Source organism: Vidua chalybeata, chromosome 9, assembly GCF_026979565.1.
Source record: "Vidua chalybeata isolate OUT-0048 chromosome 9, bVidCha1 merged haplotype, whole genome shotgun sequence".
Taxonomy (NCBI): Eukaryota; Metazoa; Chordata; class Aves; order Passeriformes; family Viduidae; genus Vidua; species Vidua chalybeata.
In genome coordinates, this window is record NC_071538.1 from 28,194,137 (window position 1) to 28,213,220 (window position 19,084).

General features: G+C 38.1%; 1 protein-coding gene across 1 annotated transcript in view; it reads right to left on the reverse strand.

Moving 5' to 3' along the window:
* CDC73 (cell division cycle 73) overlaps positions 1-19,084 on the reverse strand; it is a 102,249-nt gene that overhangs the window by 82,084 nt on the left and 1,081 nt on the right. Inside the window, exons 2-7 of the mRNA XM_053950095.1 lie at positions 14,409-14,514; positions 13,361-13,430; positions 12,266-12,328; positions 12,126-12,178; positions 11,708-11,796; positions 10,155-10,371 (exon numbers count right to left, since the gene is read on the reverse strand). Of these exons, the coding sequence (XP_053806070.1) occupies positions 10,155-10,371; positions 11,708-11,796; positions 12,126-12,178; positions 12,266-12,328; positions 13,361-13,430; positions 14,409-14,514 (598 nt within the window). The remainder of the gene's footprint in view (positions 1-10,154; positions 10,372-11,707; positions 11,797-12,125; positions 12,179-12,265; positions 12,329-13,360; positions 13,431-14,408; positions 14,515-19,084) is intronic.

The window sequence follows — 19,084 nt, forward strand, 5'->3', positions numbered from 1 at the left end:
TCTCAATAGCTGATTTCTGACCCCTTTTCTGTGACAGGATGCAAACATTAACAGGGTTTTATGTTTAAAACAGGGGTTTAGGCACCACTGCTACCCCCTATTCTTTAAGGCCCACACCTGCTTCATTACACCACAAGGTAAACCAAACTCCTCTCAAAGCACTTGTAACCTCTAAGGTACAGAGTTAATTGTACACAATGTCCGCTACTAATATCGGCAATGATTCATCAGTAAAATAAACCTTTTTATCAATTAGGGAAAACAGTGTTTTTGTTTTTTTTTTTACTGGTTCAGAATAATATAAAATATTCACAAAATGCTAACACTGTTCCAGAGTATTGTATATTAACACTGAAGTGGTGTTAACACCACTGGTATCATGAAACTAAAACATGAATTACAAAACAAAGACTTCTGGGGTGAATTTTGTAGAAATCACTTAGAGTTGTACTGCAAAGCTTCCCTAAGCCTGCTCACTTGACCTCAGTGAACATTTTGTCAATCCACTGCAAGCCACCAAGGGCAGGAACTGGAAAACCACCAGAAACCACTTATAAAGGCAAAGCCATCCCCTGAGCAAACCCAGTTCTTTTGACAAAGTCTGAAAGAACTCACACAAAACTGTATTTAGAGTTCTTTTCAGTCAGAAAAATCCCAGGGGGGAAAAAAAAAAAACTTGCAAGAGCTGCAAGCCATGCACATATCAATTATAAAAGGATACTCAAAGTCTAAACTACAAGCTTTTACTGGAAATTCAGATTTCTCCCAAATCGTGGGCTGGGCATCATATCAATCAAAATTCTTGTGATTGCTGTGCTTTATCACACACTGTCTCAAAGAAACAAGGCTACTCCATCTTCTGAAACATACAAGGAGGAACTAATTAACAACAGGAGCAATGTTTTAAGAGTGATTTGCCATGCAGAAGCCAAATCTCCCAGTCAGAAGGAAGTTACAACCAACATTCACATCCGTATTTTATTCATAAAACCTACAGTTAATATAGTCTTCAAGGGAGTTGGAACTTCAAATGATGAGCTTTTCCAAGGCCTTTAAACACATGGGACTTTAATAGCCTTAAATTGCACATCCTGGACCAAACTCAGGTAAAAAACCCCACAAGGTTGTTTCTCCCATCTGCTGAAAACAAGCCACTAATAAGCATGGAATCAGAAGTGTTCTTGCTGATGTCTTTTTTCCACAGCATGAAAATGCAAGTCCCCCAGGGCCACAACTAATGGCTGTTTGGAAGGGGAGAAAACCAGAAGTGTTTTAACAAGCACTCAAACTAACATCATCTTCTTGCTGGTCACTGGCTTGGTCAGGGATATGGGATTATATTACTGTGACAGAAAAATGATTGAGCAGGAAGTCCACTGCATGTACCTGCTCATTTGTAAAGCCCTGCAGAGTTGAAGACTGCTAGGTTTTCATTGTTCCTCCCTTCAGAGATCAGAGTATGAATATCCATTAGCTTCTGCCCTAGATATAGTTAAACTTAATAATCAAGTGCAGCATTTCTACTACCAAAAACTTCTGTCCTGAGGGACAGAGCAGAAAAGAAAATGGAAAAGAACCCCAAACATCAAAATATTTGTTTCCCTGCACAGATGCTCAATCCCCTGCCAACACAGTGACTAACATACACCAAATCAAGTTACCATCACTGGTGGTGATTTAATGCCAGGATGTTTGTGGAGAAATCCCAGGGCCAGTCAGATCAGACTGCTCTGATGAGGAAGGCTTAATGAAGTCACATCACTAACTAAATTTCTTTTGTAATAAAAATACTTCCATCACAATATATCACAGTTTAGTCTAAAAAATTGCAGTCTTTAATTTCTGTAGCCCACCATAACTCTAATTCTCATTAGCAAAGACTTCTAGTCATTACAGCAGCTTTATCATGCTAGCAAAAATAAATACTTTTCTAATAGAGATCATCAAGGATAAACATTGGTTTCAGCTTCATTGAAAACAATGGTAGAGGAAAAATAACTGAAGAAAAGTATACTTCATCTCTATCATCAGACAAAAATAAAACCTTAAATCTAACATGTAAAACTAGAAGTATATAGCTTGTTAAACAATATGGCTTACAGTGCTTCAAAACTTTCCTATAGCTAAGTTGTAACCAATTTTTAATCAGATTTACACTCTGGTGTTTCACTGCAGAGAAAGAGGAGCCTAAGGAAAAACATATAAATTTAAAAAAAACACTTATTTGAACTGACAGTAAGGGTTTCTTGGACATGCATCCCAGGAAAATCAAGAGCTGCAGAATGCTGTAAACATTGTCCAGACTTAGAGCAGGACTAGAGAAGGAAGAATTGAGCCCCAACTACATTTCTTTACACATTTGCTTGATATGCTGAGACATACTGCTAAATCCTTTACAGCCATTGGCATGATGAAAGGCATGATGCTGTGCCAAAAAGGCAATATTCCTATCACACATTTTCAGTAATTCCTATATATGGCATGACAAGAAAAATGAAAACAGCACTGAGATGGCCTCATAAAAGCACAGCAGAAATTAAAACACTGCTCATAAGGAACATGAAGTGATAAACTGTATATTTAAAAGAAAATATTTTGCACATCTAAAATTAAAGCATATATTTAAATTTCAAATTCAAATCAAAAAGTAACAAATCATTTAAGGCATCACTCTTCTATGCCTTCAGAATATGTATCTTCAATTTGCAAACTGTTCACCAAGTTTGAAGTTGATTTTCTCTCCTCCCTGCTCTTGTAACTTCCAACTGCAGGGACTCACAGTACCTCTCAAACTGCTCTCTGCACACTTTGGAGCTAGACAAGCCATGCTGGGGCACACAACAAGCACACTGCCACACAGGAGATTGTAGGTTAACCACCTGAATAAATAGGTGTTTGTGATCCTGCTTTCAGGACAACGGTAGTTTAAGAACTTCACATTACACTCCTGGAATTTATATTGCTAAACAACTAAGAGCACATGATTTTGTCAAGCTTCAGATTAGGAAGCCTATAAAGAAGGTTGATAAAAATTGAACTTGTTACTAACTGTTGGGGGAAAAAATAAAAATCAGACACTCCTTCCACAAAAAGTTAATCTGGGCATTTCTTTGTGTTCTACTCAAGAAGTGAACTGTGTATTCCTAAAGCTGAACTGAAAACATAGCTGTGAGTATATCTGCTGTCTGTAGAGCTGAGGACTATGCTCCCTGTATATTTGTGGACCATGTGTTCAGTAAAAAGGTACAATTTTCACTTGCTCTATGTAATCTTCACTAAATTTTTATAGCAAGAATATTATATGAAAGACAACTGAAACATTTAATTTGAAATGTTAATTCAGAAGTGTGAAACAGCAACAACACTGTAACAGCTTGAAGATACAGTACAGCATAAAATCTCAAAAATCCCAAACCCCTTGATACATAATCCTAGTTTATTTCTCCTATGAATGCAGCATATGGAAATACATTTTTTTATAGTTATGTTTTTAAGCAATTACTTTATAGCTGACCTAAATATTCTTTCAGGAAGCATAATGCTTTTTTCTACAGATTTTTGGTCAAATTCAAGGCACATATAGACAAGATTTATTATTGCTCAATGTAAATACTATTTTTAAAATCGGGCCCATCTTTCCCTTACATGCTACATTCAAAATGTTTGCAGTAGTGCCTGTTAGCAATAAATTAATGTGCCTAGTTTTCCTAAGGAAGCCAGTCCTGCATCAACTGGAGTTTGGGCACTCAAGCTGTACCATGACATTTGTGCACAGCCAGTCCAAAGCCAGCCTCCTGCTCCACCTGAAGGACTGATGAGGACACTGGCTGCTCTTAGCCTGGCACACCTTTCCTTTTTCAATTTGCTATTAAAGTCTCACTGCTGTGAACATCACTAACGTGAGACAATTCTGCCACCTAGAGCCCAAAGAAAGATGCTTTTACAATTAAATTCTTTTAAAATAAGCAAAATTTTACTCTCAGACCTCTTAGTTGTCTAAAGTGATTAAAATACTATTAATCTTGCTTCAAAATTGTTTTTCCAGCTAGTTAAATTATTGAAACTTTAATTACAACTGCAGTATTAACCTCCTCACAGGTGACTTCACTAGTAAGAATGGTCAAGATTCATCAGAACAAAAATATGAGAGCTGAAAGGAACTGAAAACATGATTTCTCAAATTTACGTCAAATACAGTAGTTCCTACGAAAAGGATCAAACCTATAAAGAAAATATATTAATTTTAAAATTAAAATATGCAAGTACTAACTGCAATAGTAATATTTTGCAGGTGGTAACACAAAACTAAAAACCATGACCAGCACAAAAATCAGCTACATACACAAAAAAAAACAGTTCTGCTCTTTAATACTTGTGTACAAGAATACAGAAGACTACAAAATAACATTCTGGAATAATTCAGATGCTGTATTAGACAAATTTGCAATTGTGGGTTACATTCAAGGTAAATGCCACACAGCAGGAAAATGCCAATCCCTCTAGCTAGGTCAGGTATAAACTCCAATCATCCTACTCAGTTCTGGTCTTCTCTCACCATGCACACAAAAATACCCAGAAGCTGGGGGTGGCACAATGGGGAAATATAAATCAAAATTATGAAATTTAATACATAAAACTCACAGTCAAGAGGTATAAAATTAAACTAGAGCTTGATTCCCTTCTGTATTAACATCTTGTGCCATGGATAACAACACGCTGGTCATCAAGTAACTTTTCTTAGGGAAAGTACAGATAACTAGTACATTACAAGGGGGCTGCAATAACTAAAGATATGAAAGCTGAAAATCTATGAAGGCTTAAAAACAAAGTTGTTTATTTAATCAAATTACTTGCTATACAGTACAAGATATCTAGGCTTTCAACACAAAACTGAAGAAAATGTGCTGGATAGCCCAGTCTAAGTCTTTCACATAAGAACAGAGGATATATAAGGATCAAGGCAGGAAAATATTTTATTTTATTCAGGCTTAGTTCATACCTTATTAGAAAAAAAAAGAACAATTTTATATTAAAAAAGATGTAATTTAGAATATTTTCTTAGTTTTTTTGTATATATTAAGCAGGGAAAGTATAACTACCCAGACTGCAAGAGGATCCAATTCACCAGTCTGCAGCAGTGACGCAACAGCAAGAAAAAAAAACAGACCATTGCTTCAACATTTCAACCTTGACCTTGTAAGTAATATACACTTAAAGGAACAAGGTTACACTTACAAAAAGATACAATTTCATGATGTAAAGGTTAGGAAACTACAGAGACTCAGCTCCACCTAACTCTGATCCCATACCAAGTCTTTATAGCTTTTCCATTATAACCAGTTACCTGCAGAAAGAGCCCACATCCCATCATTCTTAGATTTGATACACACCTAGCTCCATTAGAACTATGTACACCTGAAATGCCAATTTCTCCTGTCCAACTTATATGGTTCTACTTCAGTGCTTTTCCCTGGACTGTCTCCAGGCAGGCAGTCATGTTAAGATGTCATACAGGTCACTCATTGCCATATAGTGCCTGGCAATATCTTCAAAAGATTTACACAAGGCTCAGGGAGGAGAAGATATTTACAGATATGCTAAAAGCTGAGAAATCCACCAAAGCAGCAGCTGGGCCAGCTGCTGACAGATGGGGAAATGTGTCTGCCTGGACAATGCACTTACATCAGGAGTGTGCAGCTACTGTTCACTTCTCAGCTGAAGAGATTTAGAAAGGTTACGTGCTATAGCCTTTAAGACTTCCCATATCTTCGACAGGCTGGATTATGTTATTTCCTTGTACAGAAGGTTAGAGTTCACTTGAGAAAATATAAGTCTCATATACTTGCAACTGTAACAAAAGATAACTGAAGAATGCTGGCCAAAATTTAAAGTTTTAGCAATAAAGTGTAGCATTTTCCCATGAACTGGGTGTGGTTGAGGTGGAGTTACTTCTGTCCTAGTGCCCTGGTAGTGCTGCACTGTGCCTTGCAGCCAGAGAGGTGCTGATAAGAGCCCAGTGTTTTGGCTGCTGCTGAGCAGTGCTGACCCAGCACCAAGGCAGCCTCCTCACCTGTCAGCTGGGGCTGGGCAGGATCTTGAGAGGACAGCCAGCCAGGACAGCTGACTCCAGGGATATTCCCCATCTGCTCAGCAGTAAAAGCTAAGAGAAAGAAGGAGGAGGGCATTTCTTGTTACAATATTTGTCTTCTGGAGCAGCTCCTAAACGTACCCAAGCCCAGTTCCCCAGGAAGTGCCTAGAGATTTCCTGCTGATGGGAAGCAGAGAATAGATCTTTTGTCCTCCTTTGCTTCCCCACACATTCTTTGTTTTTAATAAACCGCCTTTATCTTCAACCACACTTTTTTTTGCATGTTGTTTTCTCCCAGCCATCCTGCCGAGGAGGGAAGCAGCTTGGTGGGCACCTGTCATCCATCTAACCAAGGTCAACACACCACACTCTACAAAGAAAAGGATGAAAGATTTTTTTCCTTTTTTTAAAGAACATCCAAAATGCTCAGAGCTGCTCATATCAGAACACTGGTTCACTTCAAAAAGTTACAAATTCACAGGGCCAGTATTAGTGCATTTCCAAGATCCCAGCTTTAAGATTTCTCTGCACACGAGTAGAGCATGCTCAACACAGCCAACCCAGTTACCTTGCTGCTTATCTAAGAAATAGTTCTGAGCAATCTGGGAGATTAAAAATAAATAAGGAAATATAAATCAAGTACACCAGCAGGTGCAGACAAAAACACACTCTCCAAATATACCTGTGAATGCTACTTTAATTTGTTCCCACGGGAAAAATTCAAGTGCCAAATACATTTACAGAAGAGATAAAATGAGGAGGTTTTTCCTTCCGAAAAGATTGCTGTTGCCTGCTACAGAAGATCATAAAAACAAAAGGACTTTTAGGAAAGAAAGCTAGAGGAAGGATGTGAAAGGAAAGAATCAATTTCAGTATGAAAATATTTTTTTTCTAGGTGTTCCATGGTTTGTTTTATAAAACAGCCTCCCATTTATCTAAAAACATGCACACAACTGAAACCTGTGCAGAGCACTGATGCAAAACTTAAAATTTTAAACACTTATGATAGTAAATAATCTATATATGGATTCAAAACTCTTCCTGAAATTAAATTCCTTTAAACAATATATACTGTTAAGAGTTCTAAAATTAAGCTACTATGAGAAAGAAAAAAAAAATTCCTTATACTAAACAGATGCAATTTGGTTCTGAAAAGTGATCACATAAAAATGCCACATTATTGATAAAAATCTAGAAGATTACACTACAGACTTAGGGAAAGCCACCAAATATTTCAAACAGAAAGAGCAGGATGACTCATCTACTAGGAATTAAATCAAACACTGACTTTCCAAAAGAGGTAGAACTACATATTAACCATACAGAAAACTATGGAATAATAACTCAAAAAAATTTAAGCAAAACATAACAATAAGCAAGCAGATAAATGCAAATGTAGAAATGTTAAAACCAAAAGAGGACAGGTGAACTGAAATGTCTGGTTTTACAAACAATAGGAATCTCACAGAAATCAGTAAAAAGACATCCAGGGATCAATGCAACATCTGATCAAAAGAGGGTAACAGAGAGGTCATACAGACAAGGGACCTTGTGTGATGCATTACAGAAATCTTAAGGGTCAAATAAACTGGCAATGACACAGCTGCTGAAGCACCTTCTACAACAGGAGTATCAATGCACTCAAATTACATTTTCATAAACCAAAAAAAAAAAAAAAACCTCACAGCCAGGAAAAAAAATCTATCACTGTAATTCCAGCAAGGGGAGATTTGTGACAGTGAAGATGCTGGCAATAAAAGCAGCAGGTTAAAGGACAGAATGCAAGTATCATGAGAACTTCAAATGTTAAAAAAGAACACTACATCACCAGAGACTTAAAAAACATCCTAGAACAGTTGTATAAAGCAAACTTCAGAATTGGGAAGTGTATCCAAAAGGAGAAACAGTAAATGCTTCAGAAATGCAGTTAATATTTTTGGCATCTATGAAGAATTTGGAGGAGCATATTGCTGGAGGAATCAATATTTTCTTCAAATATATCAAAACCAGAGGAAACCTGTCAGTAAGCTGAAAAGGTCAAGAGATTTTTTTTTTTTACTGTGGCCTACTATGGCCTTTTACTTTTGTGTACTTTTTGCATCTTAAGCTGTTTCTGCATCTTAGTTCATTACAGAGAACACTGGGAAAACTTACACACAGAGAAGTGTTTCCCTGTGGAAAAGAGCCTCAGAAGCAGCCTTGAACTGAAGCAATTTTTGCAAAGAAAAAACAAAATTTACATTTAGGAGTGCTCACTGTTTGCTACCATTCACCCAGGAGTTCCAAACGAATTCAGATATTAAAAAGGCATGCACTGCTGAACTCAATTTTGCTTTTAAATACTCCAGAAGGATTCAAGAGACTGCAGATAAGCCCATACTAAGCAGATAGTGAAAATTTACAATAAAAAGAATTATCAGGCACATCAGCAATTCAAGTATCATATAGAAGAGTCAAAACAGCATTTGCAGAGCAGTATCATGCTTCCCTGATCAAAATTCTTAAGAGGAACAGGGAAGAAGGGAAGAAATTGTTTGCCTGAGACAATATATCTGAGTTTCTTCACAACTTTCAAGAAGGTTTTTACAAAGGTTCTTGAAATAGAGAAAAAAAAGGAAAAAAAAAAAAACAAAAAACAAACACACACCAAAATACCCTCCCAACCAAAGAACAAATTAAAAACCTGAGCTGTTCTGTGGTAAATCACAGCCCTCAGTAACATGTGATGTTTCTCTATCTACTTACTTTCATTGCTACTTGTTGGAAAATATAAACATTAACACTCGGTGATTGCTGTCCAAGCTATCAAGAATGTTCCTGCAACCCTGCACAAACCGAAATAGAAGATTTGCTGTTATGCCCATACACTCATCAGGCTGCTCACAGTAACTGCATGCTAGAGTCCAAGAACAAACTTCACCTCTTGTTTCCTGTCTTTCTCCCCATGTCATGTTCTGTTTAAAGTCACTACTTCATCTCACTGTTACTACAGGGATACTACACAAAAATATTCATCTCTTCCCCACTATCTTTGTAATGTCACTTGGAAGAAAAGTAGAGATAGGAATGCCATGAATGATTCACAAAAGGAAGAAGAGCTATGCAAGTTCTTTCAGTACAAACCTTCCCAATGACTAAAACATCAAAGCTTTTACCAATTTATCAGCTCTCAGCAGCGAGGCTGCTACAAATCTCCGAGGTTCAAAGAAGCAACACTCGCTCTGTAGGTGGCACACAGGAATGTGTCACACACCCAGTAATTACCCCATAATTCATGAATTAAATTATTCTACCACTAATGCCCTGGGACAATACTGGGAAGTTGAGAGCTATGTAAAATACTGTTAAAAATAAGACAAATGAAGACTGGGAGTTCATTTACTTCTAAACATTATTTTCCTGTGACAATACTTAAAAGAAGTAGTGAAGGCAAAGGATGCAGTTTGACAATAATCTCACAAAAACAGACCCTTGAAATCTTTTAGAAATTGACTTACTGCTTCCTTGAGAAATTTAGTGCCAAGTAGCTCTGCAATAAAGAAAGCCTCACTGTCCAAAGAGAGCAAGCTGTCAGCTGTGCTTGCAACCATGTTAGAACAGCACATAACCAAGTGCAGCCCAAAGTAGCATCAAGGGACAAAAACCTCTTCAGGGTAACACTTTCTGGTTTTGTTCATTCCAGCATTTTTCCTCCTTACTTCTTTGGTGTTTTCCACAACATAAAGGCCTCTGGGCTTTTAATGTACCTGCTTTGTTCTTTCTATCAATTACTCCCCACTTTGGTCTGTTTCCAATCCATTCATGGAGCCCTCCCCACTGCAGGGCCCAAGGCAGCTTTGGTTAAGAGGAATTAGGTGATTACTTAGTATCTTTTAAATGATACAATTTAGATTTACTGTAACATTATAAGGACAAACTCTTCTGTCATTGTGCCAACAGTCCTGCAAACCCACGGAACACTGAGCACAATCCCCCTGTCATCTCTGATTAACAAATTAGATACAGAAAATAAAAATGCAGTTTGTCATAGGGATCATAAAACCCAGCTTCATATCCAGAGCATTACCTTGCCTGTGCTTTGTAAGATTGTAGTTCTTGTCCTCCATACTCTCTCCCTGCTGACAATATCTCTAGTTACATCCACTTCAGCATCAACAAAACTTCTCTGTTTAAGAGCAGTTATGTCATCATCCAGATCAGTTTTGATAGTGGATCTTTTCTTTGCCATGATTTTGGCTTTGATAGCAGCAATTTTTTCCACTGACATAGCTTCAGACAAGGACCTAAATGAGCAAAAGTAACAGTAGAGACTGAATTATTGCACAAACAATTCTTCTGAAAGAATTTGTGAATTAGTAACTTCATCCTGCCAAAGTTTAAGGCTGTGCTATAAACCACAAAACAGTCACCTTATATATACACTGAAATATTATATAGGCTTGGCATTGCTGTTTCGGGCATGTGAATCCAATTTGAGACAAAAGACTCACAGTACTAACACAGACCATCCAAAAATCCTATCTACACCAAACAAAAATAAAGAATCCAAATGTAAAGCATCAGGACTAACACCTTCATTTATAACAACATCCAAATTTCAGTTCCCTGTTATTTTTAGTGGATTACAATTTTGCCAACCAACCCTTGGTTGCTCTGAGGCTTTCAAAGCATTACTCTAAACCTTGGTTGAGGTGCAGTTATGTGGACTTGGTCCCTTGGAAGATGTGGTAGTTCTCAGACTGTGCAGGCCAGCAAACAACAGATGGTGGTAACCTTGTCCACATTAACCTGGGTTTGAGAGAGCTCACTCGAGTCCAAGAGTGCAACACCTATGTGTGTTTGTTTTTAATTGTAAACACAGCACTGGGATGTCAGTGAGCCCTGCTGTTTTGCAGGTGAGCTGAAGAAAAAAAGATAAAGACTGAATTGCACAATACTAACTGTCCATACCAAATTTACTATTACATGGGGCTGTTTTTTCTTTGAGAATTCATGAAAAAATCAATGCAAGTACTGGCTGTGAAGCATTCTCCTTTGTAACTATGTTATGGGGAAGGGAAGTAACTTCTTTGTGTTGCTACTTGTTGCAGGGTCTAGCATGGAGTTGAAACTCACCGCCTGTAAATATGTGTACTTTTTTTAAAAGGGTAGTTGTTTCAGCATCAAAAGCACTGGTAACTAGAGAATACAAACTAATTCAAACAACACATAGTAATCCTCACTGCAGCATTGCAAAGTTGTAATGCTACACTCAAGGTAGCATCCAAATTATTAGTTTATACAAAATCACACAATTTTATTATGCTTTCTAACCATGCCACAATTAGATTTTTTCCCCTATAGTTTCCTTTTAAGTACCCCTATATAAGAAATAGGAGTAAATAATTCAAAATACATCTTTTTCATATGGTTATCTATAATTATGGATTTCATAAATGCCTCAAATCTGCACTGTTGTGTTTCAAGGTCTGACTCCTCAAACATTACTGAGAGTATCAAAGAGAGGAAAATTTCCACTGAGAGCTGCTGGACAGAAGTAAAACTGGCTGCTTGGAACAGCACAACTTTCAACAATTAATGCTGTAATTAAGCATTAGGCCTAAGGAAAAGCAAGCCCACCTGATCTGCTCCGTCTGCACGATGCCCTCTTTGTGCCCTTCCAGCCGAGCTGCCAAGCGCTCCTTGTCGAGGCGCACACACTCTTCATCCTGGAAGCAACAGTCATGTTTAAATTCTTGTGCATTCTCTTTTCAAATATAAATACAGCTAGAATTAAAGCTATTCAAAAGTATTTGCAAGGACAATCTCTATTTCCAATGATTTTTGATGTGGGCATTATCATTAAGTGCAGAGCTATTGGAAGTTTCCTCAAGAAGCACAATTCTTCAAGTGCAACCCCTTCCAGTTCCCATTCCCAAAAAAAGAAGAACTCCATACAACAAAGGAGAGGTAACTCAATGGAATTCCTACAAAAACAGATGAACACCGTAATTTACCTCCACCACCAATTTGTATTGATGACAGTCACTGTCATTACCTCTATTCTTGGTTTCTTTGCTTCTGCTAATATTTCATCTGCTGCTCTTTTAACTACAAGAAAAAGAGAACATTAAAAATGCAAGATTGCAGTAGATTTTTGTAAAATAACATCAAAATTATTTTTTAGTTAAACTGTACCTTGAGTGGATCGTTGAAGACCAATTTCAAGTGGAGCACTTCTGTCTATGCTTGATGAGGTTGCTGCACTCAAACAGAACATTCAGTTTAAACAGAAATATTTGCAATAATATTTGGGTATAAAAGAAAGAAGGACAACAGATAAAGTGCAACAATGGAAATTCTGCATATTAGGTAGCAAAGGTGGTCAAACACTGGGACTAGTGGAATGGAGATACTCAGAACCTGACTGGATGTAAAGTTAAATCATGTTGCTCAGGGCCATTTGGCCCTTCCCTGAAAAGTGGATTGGACCAGGTGACCTCTTCTGGTCCATTCCAAAATAAGATTTGGATAGAATAGAGATTCTATGATCTCTATATACCACTCATAAAAGAAAACAGAGCCACAATGAGAATTAGACTCTAGAATCTAATCTAGACTCAAGATCTACTGGTTTGCCTAGGTTTAAAAAAAAAACAAAGACAACCTGCTGATCCCTTTAAAATACATACATATAAAGTGATTTTACTCATCATATTACAGAAATAATCTCATACTCCCAGATACTTAAAATTTAAAGACCACCTATGAAACAGAGAAACTTACAAAGGTGATACTTCTCTTTTTCTCAGAGAAACCTCTTTTCTCTGATTTTTGTTAACAAAAAAATTCAAGATGATGTAATGCTAGGCAAATCTGCCAGATTGACAAAGCAGTGAGTCCATATATTTTATTAAACTGAAGATTTCATCCCACACATTTCTTGAGTTCAAGATGAATGTACTACTGAAAGTTTCCCATAGTCTAGAGAAGGAAAAAACATAAATGCTAAGCAGTCTAACACATAATTATTAACCAAAGTAGGTTAATAGTAATAATAAAGTTCACCTCTCAACATGCATGTAGGAATGCAGCTCCTATCCAAGCAAAACAGTTTAAGAACACAATTAAAATGCAAGAAGTAATAACTTTGTTTGAGAAGTTTCAGCACATTCAGTTAAGATGCAAACTGCCTACTGTTACCCAACCTTCCCCTCCTACCCCTCACTTGTGCCATGAATATGAAGCAGTAAAGAGCACTGTGTGTCCAAGTCAAAAGAACACATCACTCACATGTTTCCCCATTTAGGTATGCAAGCAAGTCTTTCCTATCAGGTCTTCTTACCACAGGAATGTTTTCAGTCTGAAAAGACAGCAGATGTAACATTAAACTGTTCTTCCCTCACAGAGACTCACTGAAGATTTTTCACTTTTACTGAAAACTACTCATTCACACAAAGACATGACCACATGTCCTGCCACCCAAGGAAGTTTAACTATCAAGCTTAAAGTGCAACCACATCCTAGAGGATGTTCAGCTATGCAAAATTAAACTTACAAAAGTTTGCTACAAAACTGAGAGAGGGCAGCCTTTTCCCTCCTTCCCTTCAAACTTGCAAATAAGATCAAGAACTAGCTTTTATCACACACACAAACACTTCCCTGCCAGGAGTCTGTATTGATACATAGAAATCATGCATCTCAGTTGTGTTGTTCCAACACAGCACTGCTGTCTCAGGTAACAATGGAGCACAAGGAAAGATGAAGAGTGGCCTCATAGAAAACAGGGAAATTAAAAGGAGTTTTTAAAATTCCTTTGTCTTTATTTGTAGGGTTTAACCAGTAATTTTTTAAATTGGATTGCTTACTTCCAAGTCCACTCCAAAGCTGTTCTGCTTTTCTCCATTCTGTAGATCCCTGCCATCTAAGGTACTAAAGGATCACCTAGATTGGGATCACTCCACACAACAGATGGACAAAAGTATTCCTGAAATAGTTTAGTACTGGAAACAATTATGTCCATAGAATATCAAGATAAATACTGCCATTACTGTTAAGAATTGGCTGACAAACTCTTGCTGTAAACATAATTTGGTGGTTTGAAGGAGTAATCTGTTAGGAAGTGAATTGTCAAGAAAAATACTCCACCCTGACAGGACTTGTCATGCGATCCTTCTGCAGAGGTGATTGTTTTTAAACAATCATACACACTCCAATGCAGATCATTTTCACTTTCCCCAGCTAAATTCATACACACAAATGCTATTATCATTCCCTGAAAATAACTACACACATATGCATTATCACAAGATAAAAATCGCATTTTGTATGGTCTACTTACTGCAGCACGACGGACATACACAGGATGGGAAAGGTGCACATTATTGAGCAGGAACAAGATAGAATCCAAAGTGTAGTATTCCCTGGGCTGGCCCTCTTTCCCTGTCCTGTAACACAGGAAAAGATTGTAACATTTAACTTCTCCATCTCTGTCTCAAGCACACCCTCTTTTAAAAAAGGTCTCTTTTCTTTCCAGATGACAGTTGAAAAAGTAAGCAGTTAATATTATCAGGCTATTGCCAAACTGGTGAGCTCTCAATTGTGCTAAAAAATACAGGTGAGGGAGATGAGTTCTTGCAGCCTCATTACTGAATGAATTATTTAAAAAAACCTTCACAAAGTAATCCAAAATAAGAGCTGGATGTGTTGCAAAATAAACAAGCAAGACTTGGGAAATCATAAGTACACATTCCCTCTCATTCACATTATTTATTCTGATTATCAAAGGAACTGTCTATCACATGTGAGACAGCCAGACAAACAGAACTGAGCTGCAAATGAAATAAAGCATTACATCATCCTCAGGTACAACAGGCCAGAAGTCTCAGCATTGGAGAAAGCACAGTGAGAACTTGGGATACATAAATTCCACAAAGTCTAGGGAGCAAAGGATTCAAAACAGTGCCCAAAGATTAAAATAAGGCGTGACTACAAACTAATTGCACAAAAATAATCAGTAAAATGCTGAAGGACACAAAATCACAGTGAGCTCCCATACTGAAGTCAGACCACATCAGAGTGACACAACAGCATCAAGTACAATCTCAGCTTTCAAACAGCTTGTTTCAAAGATACAGCTTTTAAGACTAAAAGGGAACTTATTCTGTGCAACTATTCACACACACACAAAAAAAAAAAAAAAACAAAAAACAAAGAAACTACACCAAACAAGGCCAAATAAATCCCTGGCCCAGCTTGGCTCCACGTACATTGAACAGAATTCCCCCCTCTCACACGTTCACCCATTATGCTGTTACTACAAGATTTTGTAGGGGAAGCAATGCCTGTTCATGTTTCAAAAAACTCTACTCCCTAAACACTCACACTGCTGTGAGAAACAGCCCTGGCAGTCAGGAAAGCAGCAAGGGCAGCAATTCCACTGCCCACCCCCACTTTGGGATGTGTCAAACCCCAGCTGCAGGCAGGACAGGGCTCCTCCACATTGCCCAGTCCTTGTCCCTGACCAGCTGGCTCACCTTGAAGCCAGAGGAAGAGAAGCCACCACAAAACCAGCCTAAAGCTATAAATTTAAGACTGGTAGAGAATTTTCAACAAACAAGAGGTTTCAGGAAGAAACCCTTTCATTAAAAGAGTTTTCCCTCTAAGTACAGTGGCTTTACTCATGGCTCATCATCAGCACCAAAACACACACCACAGAAGTGCCAACCTCACCGGGGGAAGGGAGAGGAAACAAAAAATGCTCAGTCACAACTGTATGGAGCCTGAAAGAGCCACATAAAAATCTACTAAACCAACAGAAGTTTCTAAGTCTATTTTCTCAGTACTGTGGACTTAATGCCACCTGCTGCTTTGTCATTACTTTTCTGCAATCAGCTAAGAGTGCCCAATAACCTGTTCAGAACTTATTATCAGCAGTAAAGTTCAAAACCTCACCTTCACAATGATGCCTGAGAAAACCAATGTAAGAATAACATGCAGAGAAAAGGGATTCAGGATACCAAAACTGTAGAATAAAGGGTCTCTCTCACCACTGTCCCTTCCTTCCAAAAACTTGGTCTGCATGAGGTGGAGGGTGCCTGTACTTTTTGTTGCTGCAGAGGAAAGGGAGTAGACACACAGGATCTTTCTTTCAACTGCTAAGAAGTTAAAACTTGGCTTCACAACTCCAGGCAGCCACCAGCACTGGATTCCTAGCAAGGAACTGTTTGAACAAGCAGCAAAGCAGTAAGGATCTTTGATAAGGTGGTATCTAAACACACTGGAAGCACTAGCAGAAACAAAAGCTTCCTCCATCAGGCCTGGCTCTGAAGCAAAGCCATGATGTCACATGATACAGCTGTCACTTCATTTTAAAACAAACACTTTAGATTGTCTTAGTTCAGAATCACTCATTCTTTCTTTGAAGTGTGTCATTTGCACTGAGCACGATAGTAAAGTCCAGCTGGTCATCTACTCAAACTTTACAATATTTAGCAAGAAATGACAAGATATAAAAACAAACAAATACTGAGCCATTATCTATTAATTGAAACAATACAGTGTTACAAAGGCACAGACATTGCCAAAGCTCAGCAGGGCACAGCTGGTACTTCATCACTTCAACCACACACACAAGAATTCCCCATGCTCGTTATGGCTCCAAGAGGATGTTTTATTAGGAGGACAAGATATTGCACATTAATAGGAAACCATCAGATGGACAAGCAGCTGCACACAAGGAGAAAAACTAAGCCTAAACTGACATTTCAACATCAGTGTGTGCTCCTGCTAAATATACAGAGAACTAAAAACAGGCAGATCTGAGGGTAGTTTGCCTCATTCAATTTACAAACATCTAAAGTAGAAATAGAAATTTATTCTGTTATTTTTCATATTCAGTTATGGCATTATTTACGTACGAAAAAAATTAAAATCATAGGAGGCAGACCTCAACAAACCCAGTGACAATCATTAAAGCAAAAATATAAGGAAGAATTGCATCTCTTACAAAATAAATTTCAGCTTAAAAATTGAGGAAATGTTTATATAATAGGAGAGAGTAAGTTTCAACTGCTCATTTTTAACACCAGAAACTTACTTCTTTCTCATCCATTCACCTTCCACCTATGGGCACCAGGAATTTATTCATTTTAAACAGCTTTATTTCCTCTTTCCTGTTTCAAAGCCTGTAGTTTTACAGAGGTACTAAGGACCTGTGTCTCATCCACAAAACCAAGCAGAAAACTTTAAATATACAAGACAAAGCATGCTGAGTATCACACAACTGACAATACCCAGGGCCAGCTGCTCACTGTTTGAAAACTCAGCTGCATATCCAAGCCCCTTGGCTAGGCAAGCAAAACAATCAATTTCTCTGGTAGATTGATTCCTTCTTTTGGTTTTGAAACAGATTCATTCATTACTCTTCAAGACCCATAGGTCAAAACACACAAACCACTTCATCTCCGACCACCTAGCCTTTTTCATGTGCCAGCAGGAGCATCCCTATAATTATTATCTGGAAACTAAACTGGATTAAAGTTGCTTCCCCCACACACACACACTTTTTTTTTTTTCCTCCAGGTTACCTTTAACTTGGCTTGATTCCTCAGCCCAATTCCCTGTTTGGGTGACACTTGTGCTAGTAGAGAGAGAAGGCAATGCAGGGCAGCACTGCTGACTTCTGCCAGCTAAGCTGCTCGAGGAGCCACAGCTAAATGTCTCCTGGGACTACTTCTAATTCTAGCAGGGACAAATGCCACTGCTGCTCTTCAGCCTAGCATTACTCTCTTCAGGCTGGAGATGCAATTACAGCAACCGTGCTGGGGACATCTAAAACAGAACTCAAGGTTTGTTCTGTGAAAGATTAAGCCACCAACACCTGCTCAGTGCAAGCATAATTTGGATCCTGTCAAGTGACCTGAATATAAAAGGGTTTGAATCTTGACAGTTTTTGAAAATGTCCCTCCTGAGTGTAGCAATTACCTAAATTAGCAGCTCTTGAAGTGTGGTGTTCAAGCTACTGAGCATGGCTTGCAGAACTGGTCTCATTTTTACGGTGTCTTCAATTTAAAGCTGAGACATGCAAAATGCCACAGTGGTTGACAAGAAATGCTGTGAACTGAGAGCAGTCTGATCCTATCAAAAATGCAAAAGCCACTGGCCTAAACCAAGATTAACTAATTCACTTCAAACAATCCAAAGAACAAAACCCCTCAAATGCCACCACACACATACCCAGGAGGTGAGCACTCACAGCTCTGACAGGAGCTGCTGCTGCTGTGCTCAGAGAATCCTCTGTCCACCCACACATCCTTCTTGACCAGGAAGATAAAGCTGCCTGGCTGTACACAGCAAATTTTGCTCTCCAGCTGCTTTTAGGCTTTTGGTAACAATTTCTGAGTCTAATCCAAGCTCTCCTGAGCAATAGGATAGGGCTGGCATATCAGTTTCTTGTTCCCTGCAGAAGGGCAATGAAACTTGTTTGTCTGCTTAACCACTACTTGTTACCACTTGGGAAAAGCAACTTGTAGCAAGGAAATCACCACATCTGTCTACACATTGCCCAGCAAAAATACAGCCAAGACTTCTAACTGCTTATCCAAATATTTGTCTTCCTCTTAAGTCCACACACCAGTATCCCCCACTCAGGCAGGAAGCACAAATCACTCCAAAATTAGTTTCTGAAAGCTTAAAACAGGTAATGAAAAAGCAGATTTCTAGTAATATATAAGGAACAAAGTAAAATAAGCTATGAAAAGTCCACCTACAACTGAAGATAAGCAAGTAGGCTTATTTCCTTTCTCTCTCTCAATCTAAGGCTAGTAATAATCATGTCATAATTATGAGAAAAAAAAAATCCTGGTCAGAATTAACTACAAGTTCAGGGTTTTGTGAGAAATCTGCAGGTACTTCTGCTTTTCCACAAAGGTTCACAGGATAACATGCCCTCTTTGATCAGTACCTGAGCTTTAGCAAGAAGCATTTTTCCCTCTTACATTTGAAAAAGACTCATTG